This window comes from Leptinotarsa decemlineata, unplaced genomic scaffold (assembly GCF_025532065.1).
Source record: "Leptinotarsa decemlineata unplaced genomic scaffold, Ldec_3_MD MMD2_tig00026354_RagTag_RagTag, whole genome shotgun sequence".
Taxonomy (NCBI): domain Eukaryota; kingdom Metazoa; phylum Arthropoda; class Insecta; order Coleoptera; family Chrysomelidae; genus Leptinotarsa; species Leptinotarsa decemlineata.
In genome coordinates, this window is record NW_027412702.1 from 18,138,742 (window position 1) to 18,151,729 (window position 12,988).

The 12,988-nt window shown below is 33.5% G+C and overlaps 1 protein-coding gene across 1 annotated transcript in view; it reads right to left on the reverse strand.

The window, feature by feature from the left end:
- Positions 1 to 575: 575 nt before the first annotated feature.
- The window catches only part of LOC141486347 (adhesion G protein-coupled receptor E3), a 306,290-nt gene continuing 293,877 nt past the window's right edge, over positions 576 to 12,988 (reverse strand). The window contains exon 7 of the mRNA XM_074184153.1: positions 576 to 3,388. Coding sequence (XP_074040254.1) covers positions 3,098 to 3,388 — 291 coding nt within the window. The 3' untranslated portion in view covers positions 576 to 3,097. The remainder of the gene's footprint in view (positions 3,389 to 12,988) is intronic.

A 12,988-nucleotide genomic window follows, 5' to 3' on the forward strand; every position in this document is an offset into this window, starting at 1 on the left:
TATTTTTAAGCTATTTGAGATATTTAGAAAACTACGACAAATCTTCTTCGTTTCGGCGTATTTTTTGTACTGAAGGAAAAATATCAAACTATTTAATTTTCCGTCCATTTTCTACTGATGAAGGTTTTTTCATGAATTGTAAATCAGAAAAAAATATATGTTGAAGAATGTTGAGTCATGAACAGGTTTGAATTCCTATAACACAAATATTAACAAAATTAGTAACTTGAAAACTACTGATAGTATAAAAAAATGAGTCAAACTTAATTTTTTCAACTTTATGACCTCTGTACGATACGATGTGTCTACCAACATAAAAAAATGCTAATCGAATGTACATAGCTTCCAAAATTTGACAATTCATCTTATTTTATTAATAGTCCACGTACCTACATGAATTCATTCATGAAGTTGGTATTTTGACCCCCTATATATACAGAGGCGAATTAGAATGTCTAGCGTTGACTAAATAATAAAATATAGGACAAATATAATGTGTTAACTTCCAGCTGTCATTTCGAAGATGATCGTATAGTATAATCAAATAATAAAATAAGAAACAGCAAACATTTCTGAAAAATAGTATTTTATTCATAATTCAAACTTACAGTTCTTCTCATATATAACTTATAACTGTGATATGATACTTGACAGGTGATATAATTAAATCAAGTTTTTCGTTGACCGGTTCTTTTTATTTACTATATCTTGTAAAGAATAAATGGATCATCAATTCTACCACAATCTTCTTAGTGGATTTTCAATTAATATAATCATGCATTAATCTTCATCTTCATGAAATACGATACATCGCTTCCTCTAAAATATGTATGACGACCTGAAAAACGCTGACGTGTGTCAGTTTCAACTAGTTATACATGATACAAATATGTAATTATTTTGAAATAATTGATATCAGAGAACCGATATTTGTTTATTTACTATTTCTACATTTAATGTCATCCTAGATGATTGTTATAACAGATGAAAAGAATACCCAACGCAATGATGAATGAATACAATTGGATATGCTTAAAAAGAAAGAGATTTAAAATTTTTGAAATGTTGTTCATGTATGCTATATTTTTTCATTGAATAACCATTTATTTCCCAAGAAATATACAATTTGTTTATAGTAGGGGTATTAACAAGTTTTCCTTTTTCCCAAGAAACTACAATGATATATATAAAAAATATTCGTATATGAATACATCAATGGCAGCTATAACAGAATTGGTCTAATAAATAACAAAAAATACCTCAACGATATGTTTCGTCTCATTTAACGGGAGAGATTTTCGAAAAATCTATATTTACGAACTGTATGAGTCAAATAATATTTCATTTCCGGATATCTGAGAAAAACAACTAAGAATTACACATTCATCTCTCCCACAAATATTTTTAACAATCCATTTAATTTTGTAGAAAACTTCTGGGAAAATTTTCTGGACTAGAGATTTCATTTATCGCATCTGAGAAATAAGAAGCTTTCGACATTGTTAAAAAATTTCCTCTTACGAAAAAAGAAATTAACAATATTCTTAGATGGAATTCGGCATTAGATCTCAAGTTATACGTTATCCGTTATCCAGAAAGATTCAATGGATATATCAGATTGAACTGAAATTGGCATTTCAGCATTGGAATTAACTGGAGTTAATGCTTTGGATAAAACGGGAACAAGAACCAGAGCACTAGCTCAGGTATTGCAACCGTTATCACATCGCCTTTGTCTACCGCAGCAGTAGACGAAACTTCAGGCATAAAAACCCGAAGAGCACGGCTAGAAAACCCGGAAAATAGCCTTCAAACAAAATCAAATTTTGTCAAATTAATGATTTTCTACTATGAATCTCCCAAACTTTCTACCCCAACTTAAAATATTATAGCCGTGAAATTCAGTGTGAGTCTCATGATGATGCTTACTTGACAAGCGAAACGTGCATCAAAAGACAGTTTTTTTGTTCTGGTATGGAAAAAGTATTTTCGAAAGGGTTGAATGAAAGTGAATTTCGACTATCACTGATTTGAATACAATGAAGATTTTTTTCTGATTGATTTGGCCGTTACTTGATGAAGGCCCATAGTAATTTCAAAAACTACACCTCACGATTTGATCACAAACACATTTCGCTAACACAGTAGCTTCATCAAGTGATTTGAATACTTCAAGTTGTATCTTACACTAATATTTATATTCCACAGGTAACTATAATGGAGACTACCTCCAACAAATTACCTAAACCTGTACCAACACGGTTGCAGAATCATTCCAGCTTCAACCAGATAAATTCTCTCGAGAAAAATATCTGGTCGAGGCGGGAATCGAACCCACGGTCTTCCGATCGCGAGTCGGGCGCACTACCACCGCGGCCAATTCCACAACAATACTTCAGGTAATCATGATAGAACAAGTAATTCAGGTACAGGTTTAGGTAATTCGTTGGAGGTAGTCTCAATTATGGTTACCTGCAGTATATAAATATTAGTGTAAGAATTGAATAGAACTAGCCGATACTTGATGAAAATCCATTCCAAAAAACTAATTAATACAGTTCACTATAAAGGGTTTTACAACGACACGTGTTTCGCTATACAATGTATTAATTAGTTTTTTATTAGTGTAAGAAACAACTTGAAGTATTCAAATCGCTTGATGAAGTTACTTTGTTAGCGAAACATATGATATATTTTTCAAACAAAGTTTGTGCAGATCAAATCGTGAGGTGTAGTTTTTGAGGCCTACTTGTTCTTCGGCAGAATAGTAATTCAAATTGTTTATTTCATTACAATATTTTTATGAGTATATTAGAATTTGAAGATTCTCCAGGAAAATTTTCCGGGCATTAAATAGTTTTAGTCATCCCCTTGTGATACTATCTTGTTTAAAGTAACGCGCGTCGAGAGTCGACATTTTTGTTCTGGTGAGGCAGAAGTGTTTCCAAAATTAATTTAAGACCAGAGGTTTCAAATTCCACTAAAGCGTGTTAATTAGTCAAAATTTCTCGAGTTGTTGATTGGGGATCTTTTCAGCCGCATCTGGAATAAGAATCTCTCGATATTGTCAAAAACATCTCCTTAACGAATAACATTCTTAGACCGAATCCGGGGCTGGATCCCAAGTCAGCAATTGAAGACTCGTCGATTTGTTCATGGACGAGGACGTTTGGCCTGTGCCTACGTAGCACGGAACGTGCCTGGAGGCGCGCGACTTGATGCTCCTCGTGTACAATTTGAGGACCTGACAGTTGCAAGTGACTAGCAATGCGACGAGGAAGCCCTGCATGCCCTGAGCCACGTTGTACATTATCCAGAAGGGCTCTGAGCGGTTGGAAAGTTTGGAAAAGGCGCCCAGGGCGAGGACCACGCTCAGGGCGATTGTTATCTGGAACAACAGAGAATTGGTTCACTAATTAAACTCATTCGTTATGTGTTTGAATACAGATATGTAGATTTTGCAGTACTTGTCATTATACATGGAGTTTCTTAATAATACGATATCATTTACTAAAGGTTGAATTGAAAAAGAAATATTTTATTAATGTTAAACGGTTTTATTAAAAAAAAGATAATAGTGATGTAGATAATGTACTAGAAACTAAAGAATAATTCGGAAAGTCCTAGGTAGCAGATTACACACCACTATCCTCAGCAATATACGTAGTATTAACATATTCACTCAGGTCACGCTACATCCAACGATTTTATTTTTTTATCTAATCAATACCGTGAATTGCTGAGAGTGATGTGATGACTGCTACCTAGGACCTTCCGAATTATTTTTCAGTTCATTATCTACATCATTATTATCTTTTTTTTCAATGAAACCGTTTAACATAAAAAATTGTTTGCTTCATCTTGGATTTCACGATATATTTTCAAATATATGCAAATAGCAAATTATGATGAGTGATATCATAGGCGATGTCATTTATAAATAGTATGAATAGTAACGGTCCAAGATTAGACCCTTGTGGGACACCCGAACTCGCTACAAAACAGGAGGATTTTATAGCATCGCATTCAACATAAATACGTCAGTTGGATAAATATGATTTCAGGAGCAACTGCATATTAGATGATATGCCAAAATTTGACAGTTTCTTTAGCAGCTGTTGATGTGACACTCGATTAAACGCCTTGCTGAAGTCCGTATAGATGACGTCAACTTGAAGCTTATTTTCAAGTATATCAGAGACGCATTGAGTGAAAATACAGATATTAGTTTCAGTACTACGAGCCTCGATGAAGCCATGTTGAAAAATTGACAGCGAGGAACGGATATGATTATAAATCTTGTCTGATAGTATAATTTCCGGTATTTTGGAAAAAAATGATATTAATGTAATTAGCCTGTGATTTTCAACATTTGTTACCTTTCTAGATTTGAAAACAGAGCAAAATTTGACAATTTCCATATTTTAGGGAAATCTCGATTTTTTATAATGGAGTTATATATACTCTCTAGCGGCACCAACATGCTACTTATTAATGATTTAATTGTCTTTGCTGGAATTCCATCAGGACCACATGATAACTCATTTTTTAGTTTTTTAGTAGCTTCAATAATTTGTTGAATTGTAATTGTTGTTAAGTTCAAGTACGGATGATTTATCTGACTTGGCAGGTATGTATCATAGTTGTTGTTATTGTCATCTTGACTATATACACCACTGAAGTGTTTTGCAAATGCATTCACAATAAAGTGTGCTGATCCATGTGTTTGATTATCATAAGCCATTGGACCCGGAATGCGAAACTTATTTTTTTTGAATTCATGTAATTCCAAAAGTCGCGTGGTTTATTCTTCAGTCTTTCTTCAGATTTATTAATATATCATCTATAATCAGTTGTTATTTTTGATTTGATAATTTTTCTTAAATTTCATTTCGTTTCTTTATACACTTTCAAATAGTGATTTTTTGATTTTATATGTCTAATTAAATATGTGCTATACCGAATTTAGTACGAATTTGATCTAGATTTTGCAAGCGGCGTAAATTCAGAAATTATCTTCTGAACAATGAACTATTTTGTGTATGTACATATATTATAGCTACCATAAGCCAATTGTTACTTTTGTAGAATTGAACAATTATACTAATAATCTACATAGACAAAATTAGTATCATCATTTTTAGGCCACGTTTCACATAATAAAAAAATACGTTCTTGCTGGTTAGACTTTTATAATACTGTCAATAGTACATATCTAACGCAAACTAAACACTGAAACATCTGTCCCACGAGAGAGGGGGAGCCTGCCTTCCGCTGACGTATGCGTGACAGAAAGGGAAGCCTGGCGCTGTACCGCGTTAGGTAACGAAACGGTTTACCCTCCCATAAGAAGTTATCGCTTCAAAATATTGTAGAATAGTTCGATTTACCAGTAACTTATCGTTTAGCGAAACGCGTTTTAAATGAAATTCATAATCATGGATATATACAACGGGGTGGAAATTGTTTCAGGCTAGATAATTTTTTTTTATTTATATGGAAAAAACTCTGTGACTGATCCACATTTTTCCTCGAATAGTTTTCATTGATATTCGTTAAATCGCTCATCCTATTTTGCTGAGTTTTCCATTTTTGAATACTGAAAAAGGAGTAAGAAGCCAAAAATAGTATATTGTACAACAAGTGAGAAAAACGACATATTTCTCACGAGCGCAGAAGTTTGTTCGCACGAGCAAATCAAGTGAGTGAGAAATATGTCATTTTCTCACGCATTGTACTTTGTACTTTTTCTTCGGTTGGGTTTATTTCAAGCATTGAAAGTTAAAATACATATATAATAATACTTGTATATCATTAACTCATTTTTATATTTTATTTAAAAGAGTAATTAAGTTATATTTGAACAATTTTTTAAAATAATTAGTAGTAGGTCGCTTTGTTTCAACATGTTATCGGTAATTGGAATATTAGCTGCAGTCGAACTTGAAGTTGATGAGGAAACGTGCTGAGCTTCCACATCATTGTTGTGTTCAGGTTCTAATGGCGCTGGAGGCTGAATGGATTATATACTTTTTGAAATTTTCATTTAGATAGCTATGGAGTTGTCGATATGAGATTCAGCAACATTGCTGGATTTCCAACCCCCATGGCGTTTTAAAGTTGAAAGATCTGCTCCTGCATTAACTAAAATAGTCCCAGATGATCAGTGGACCAGAACAGAGGTCAGTATATAATTCAGTGTTCGGTAATTGCAAAAATTCCGCTATTTCTTTCGCCATGGTGCCAAATTCATTCATCCCCACAGGCTGTTTCGCACATTTGCTATTTTTTTTTATCAGCAAATACTTTTCATCAGGTGCATCTTTTAAAAATTGTTGAATTTCTTCAGAAGTTAATGTTTTTGAATGTTTCGGAGCATATTTTTCAGATTTGCGTTTTCAAAATGCACGTAGTTTTTCGTATTTTGATATATCAACACAGTTTTTAATAATTAATGTACTCTTCAGCATCGTGTACTGAGACCATAATGTTGATGACTTCAATCTTCTTGACAACTCTTCAAAATAAACTAACAAGGTATTTTCGGAACAAGAATTTACTTTGGCTTTCATTTTCCAGTCCATAAATTTGCTGTAAGCGATTCCACATTTTTCTCTTGATGTACTTGGTAGCAACTTATTGCAAACATCTATTGTTTCTGAACAATTTCTGAAGGTATATTTTCCAACTCTTAATCTTCCACTTCCATTATATTCAATGTTTAATAAATCTGAACTATTTATACCATAACAATCAACAATAAAAGTATTTTCATTGAGTAAGTTAACAGGAATAATTATGCAGTGCTATGGTTTTGTTGTTATGAAAACGCCGACAATGGACTACTTGGATATTGCATGCGAATCGTCGGCGTAGTGTTGTCAACATGGAGAACGTGGCATATCAATCTGACATGTAACAATTCATGACTGACTTGGGTTATCATGATAACAGTAAGAAATTATTTTTCACTGTAACAACAACAAATGAAAAATTAAGTGACAGAATATATTCGAAGCAATGTCGCTAAGGTTGACAAGGTCTCAGAATATATCCCAGAACGCTTCTCAAAATGCAGTGAAGGTTCCGAAAACTATCTCACAAACAAAAAAATGTGTAATGAATACAAGCCGTATACCGAGTGACGAAGATGCATTTCTTAAACTGGAGAAGGAAATAGAGCATTTGCGGATGGCACTGGAATTGAAGGATAGGGAAGATTCTGATAGGATAGAACACTGCGAAAAAGAAATACAAATTCTAAAAAGAGATAATGAAGAGAAGGAAAAGTACATTAAATAACTCAAAAGAAGAAGCAAAGATTTTGAAGACGAAGTCTGTGAAGCAGAAGAGAGTTTTATACTCGAGACCCAAAAATTCCAACAAACAATAAGTGAACTAACTCAATGAAGAAATAAGCAAAATGAGAGAAAACACATATTTACTACAAGTAATAAATGAGGAAAACGAATCAGAAGTGAGGAAACTTGAAGAGGACAAAAAAGAACTAACCGAAATGCGGAAAAATATGTTGACTTCTATCGAAGTTTTGACAAAGGAAAATGATTTATATTCCAATGAAGTAAAGAAAATCAAGAATGAATTTCATATGTTTAAAATGGAATCACTTGAACAACAGAAACCCGAGAAAGAAAACGAAGGATATGGAAAGATAACAACGAAAAAAAATAAGTGTGATCAAGAAAAATATACCGCCAGAAAAGTACTTCTAGTTTGTGATCAATTCGGTTTGAAGATGGCATTAATGTTGCAGGCAAGACTACAAACTCCTCCGACAAAAATTAATATTAATATTCAGGCAATTGTCAAGCCAAATGCTCTCCTCAAAAATGTTATCGTAGATATAAGTAACTTAGCTAGGGATTTTACACTAAATGATTTTATAATAATAATTGCCGGTTCAAATGACTATAAAGCAACAAAGCACCCTTCCTTCCGACATTTGAATGAGAAAATTAAAAGTTGCGGCCATACAAATATAGTTTTGGCTGGTGTGCCATATGTCGAATCTCTTGGGAAGATCAACAATTTGATTAAAAAATTCAATGACAAACTGAGTAATTACGCTGCCAAATTGAACTGCTACATGGAAGGTCAAGTCTTATTCTTGAACACCAACGATGGTCATTATAGCTTAGGGAAACGAGAGATACTTGATAATCTAATCGATTTAATTGTATTACAATCTAATTTTTTACCTAAGAACCTAATTTTTGTAAAACCGTCTGATAATTCCGAGCTCACTTGTATCGATGAGCAGTCTCTTGAGTTAGAGAAGGATCCATGCACTTCTCGTTCGGAAGAAACTGATTCTCAGAATTTTTTATATCCCAAATTATCCCAAATTCATCATCTGTAGCTTACCTTCCGAAATGCAAATTCCCGACACGACACCTCGCACCGACTGATTCGATGACTCACTGTAGTAACTCAAACTACGGGAGGAACGTACGTATCCTAATCCTCAATATCCAGTGTTTATCGAATAAATTGAACCTTATTGAACCACTACTATACCAGTATGACCCAACATGTTTATGTTTTTGTGAACACTGGTTGACAAAAAATGAACAAATCGAAAACATCCATATTAACAATTATACCGTTGTAAGTAGCTTTCATAGGCGGCATCACATACATGGAGGCTCTATTATATTTGTAAGAAATGATCTAGTCTCGTATTCTGATTCAGTAGGATTTTTAAATAATTATTCCATTGAAAATATAATCGAATGCTCTGCAATATCAATCAATAAAAAATGTTGCGTGGTGAATATATATAGGCCACCAGGTGGTGATCTACAAATTTTTTATGATCAGCTATCCCAGCTACTAACGAAGGCATTCAGCTCTTTCACCTATTCGATGCTCTGTGGAGATCTTAACATCGATATGAAAGGAAGAAAAATTGAATCGAGAATCCTAACTGATATTTTCAGCTCTTTCGGAATGTCATCTATTATTAATAATTACACTAGAATTTTTACTATTAATAACAAAACTAGTTTTTCATGTATTGATGTTATTGTTACTAGTCACCCTGAACTAACCAAAGTAATTAACTTTGATCCAGGTCTATCTGACCATCACGCTCAAATAACTGATATTACTCTTCATATTGATATTGAGAATAAAATTGAAATAGAAAACCCGTACTATACCTACCGTAACTTCGATGACGCCTCTGTAAATGAATTCTGTTTTCACCTTGAGAAGACAATGCGCAATATGCCATCCACTAACATGAGCAATGTAGATGAGACCTTCGAACTCTTCTTAGACTGGTTAAGGAGTCAATAATAATATTGTTGAAACCTCCACTTCATCTAAATTTTTAGGAACGCTCATAGATTGTAACCTAACATAGGAGGATCAAATACAAATAATATGTAAAAAAATCAACAAAAGCTTTTATATTTTGGCAACACTAAGAAATATTTTGAACACAGATTCATTATTACAGGTTTACTATGCATTTGTGTATTCCACAATTTCCTACAATATTGTATGGGGTCAGGCATCAGACATAACAAGAATTTTTGTTGCTCAGAAAAGAATCATAAGGCTTATCTCCAACATTAGTAGTCGCCAATCATGCAGACAGGTTTTCAAAACTAAACGGATCCTCACGGTTACATCAATTTATTTAATGAAAATATTAACATATATTTTCAATAACAAACATTCATTTCCCATTAATAGTGATCCACATTCTTACAACACTAGAAATAAAAATGATATCAAATTGAACAAGCCCAAACACTCCTATTACAAAAAATCTCCTATCAATGCAGGCTGCCGTTTTTTTAACTGTCTTCCGAACGATATTAAATACGCGGGATCCCCGGCGGTTTTTAAGTATAGACTTAGAGAACTCCTTATCAGAGAATGTTTCTATACGGTTGAGGAATTTGAATTATACTTTTCAATTTTGAGATGATATCGAAGTGTATTTTACATAGTCTATGTTAGTTATCATTGTGCTTGTTTCGTCCTGTTTGTCAATTAAAACTTAATGACACTGTTTTTGACTTATCCTATCTATTGTTAACAATAGTTGAAAGGATTAATAAATATTTTATTTATTTATTTTATTTATTTTAATGGTGGATATTTCTCACTGTAATCCCGGATATTTCTCACTGCGTGAAAACACTTACGTTTTGAATGTATGAAAGCGATGAGAGAAGTGGCACATTATAACAATAGTATCCGTAGAATAAACTGAATATCCCATTGTCATGGTTTTATATAAATGCAATCAGAAAATGATTTCAATAACTTTCCCTTACAACTTGACAAAGTTCACTTTAATCAAATCTTTTCACGTATCGACTTCATAACCATTCAAGTCAAAACGTCCCTGAAGGTACAATTACTTCGATCACCGCATGCTACCTCCCGTTTTACGGAATACTGAAAACTCCAGGCACTTCATTGTTCTCGATACTCCCATTTCACCGATGACATGAGTTTTCACAAAAACCACGTGAAAACGCTTGGGGTCTCTATTGTGTAGCCGTGAAAGCGAGGCAAGGCCAACGAATACTCTTTGTTTTGTATGTAAGGCAAAAACTCCCACGTTCATATAGAATATTACAAGGCTTTCATAATTATCATGATTCCGTTCACGAAGGTGCTGAAAAAGGTCAAAAGGTCCATTTTAATTCCGTTTTAATTTGGGGCCCTTTGTTTATGCTCAATATGTAGAGAAAGAGTATGAAAAGACCACGCAGATGTGTTGGAAACTGCCCGTTCCCGTTTGTTACTGGCTGCTGTGAAATATAGGTTAACTTGATTACTCGTTTGTGAAACTCCGGAGTAAAGTGGTGTGAATTTTCTCAATAACGAATATAAATATGAAACCTCTCGTGGATAATGGGTTAGTTGGAGATCGATTTCAAATTGTTTAAAAAAAATATATAACAGTGCATTTCTTTAATGCCCCCCCTTTTATTTTTTGAACAGGTCAACTCCAAAATTGAAACTTGGGATAATGAAATTAATGCATGAATACTTTATTTTGAAGTGAAATTGTCAGATACTTCACAACCCTAGAATATGAAGTCAATATCTTCACCTACTACAAAATGACGGAACATTCAATACATTCCTGAAGTCAAACACATTAATATCGATAATTCTAGAAATTTTCCTTTGTATATGCCATATGGCAATCCAAACAACCCGATAAGGAAAAAAACGACAAAAATTGTCAGTAAGACAATGAACATCATTGTTCAGTTAGAATATTCTCATTTAGTTTTCGGTTTTACTAGTAGAATTGAACAGTCTACTTATTCCGTCGCGAATGTTTGTGAGGTGTCTCCTTCTACTGTGGCGAGACTTTTCAAAAGGAATGGGTATCATCCATACAAAATTAAAATGGTACACCAATTAACTGAAGATGACACTGATCGAAGGACAGAATTCTGCGAAATCATGACAGAAACCATTGCAAGGCATCCTACCATCTCCAAAATATTTGTTTTAGTGACGAATGTACATTTTTTTGTACCACAATGTTTACAGACAAAATTACCGTTATTGGAGTGACACCAACTCTCACGTTTTCCTGAAAACACATACCCAATATCTAGAAAAATTAACGTTTGGGCAGGAATATTGAGAAACCATATTGTTAGACCTCTATTTATTGATCAAAATTTAACAGGGGAAATGTATTTGAATATGCTGGAAACTTTTGTTGACCCTCTCATCACTGAAATCGTCGAAGCGAATCCTAATGAATTCGATGAGAATATTGTATTTCACCAAGATGGAGCAGCACGACATTACTCCAGACAGGTAAGAAACTATTTGGATACTATTTTTCCCGCTCGTTGGATTGGCTATCGAGGTCCTACAGACATGCCAGCCCGCCCGCCAGATTTGACACCTTTGGACATTTTTTATGCGGCTAATTGAAGCAAAAGGTGTACGAAACCGATCTTGCTTCAATATTGGATATACGGCAGAGAATCATAAATATTTGTAGAGATATTGGCGTTACTGTGTTCGAAAATGTTCGGCGTGAAATATCGGATAGTCTGTTCATGTGTCAAAAAGTCCAAGGCAATAATTTCGAGCATCTTCTGAACTAACCTCAAGTATTCAGGCAATTATGAAAAGTTCCGCCATATTGTAGTAGGTAAAGATATTGACTTAATATTCTAGGGTTGTGAAGTATTTGTCAGGAGCTTCAAAATTATGTGTCACTAGACCCCCATTTCCATTAAATTTTTTTTCCCAGATGGCGTCCAGTTGCCATCTTGAAAGTTTCATCTGTCAATTTCATTTCAAAATAAAGTATTCATGCATTAATTTCATTTTCCCAAATTTCAATTTCTTGAGTTGACCCGTTCAAAAACTAAGGGGGGGGGCATTAAAGAAATGCATTGTATATGATATTTTGAATCGAATAACATTGAATCACTATTCATAAAATTAGTTAGTTATCAGCTTGTCCGTGGCGTGAGGTACGTGAGCTCTAAATTCTAATTTACACAAAAACAAACTACAATAAACAATACCCCACTGACAGAACTAATTAAGGAGATATTTTTAAGATAATACACAGCTACAATGGATTGCAATGGCTAATGTGTTGAATAATATTCAACTGAGACTAAAACTATAATTAAAGTGAAATAGTAACATTTAAAAGATTGAATCATTACGGAAACTTCAGGCAGGCATACATGAAACTACCGACTTATGGATAATAAGGACTGAATTGCAGTATTGAATACAGTTACATATGAGTGAAGCTATGATCTTTTTACTACGTAAAAGTGATTATATTTGATGTCTTGACTATTTTTTTTTTCAAAGGTATAGTGGAGCATTACGTTCTCATATTTATAAATAAACGAATTATCCACAAATCGATGAAAAAACTCACGTTTGTTTTCTGAAATAAAATTTTTCAATTCAGTTTTGAATCTGGATAATAAGTAATTTCCCC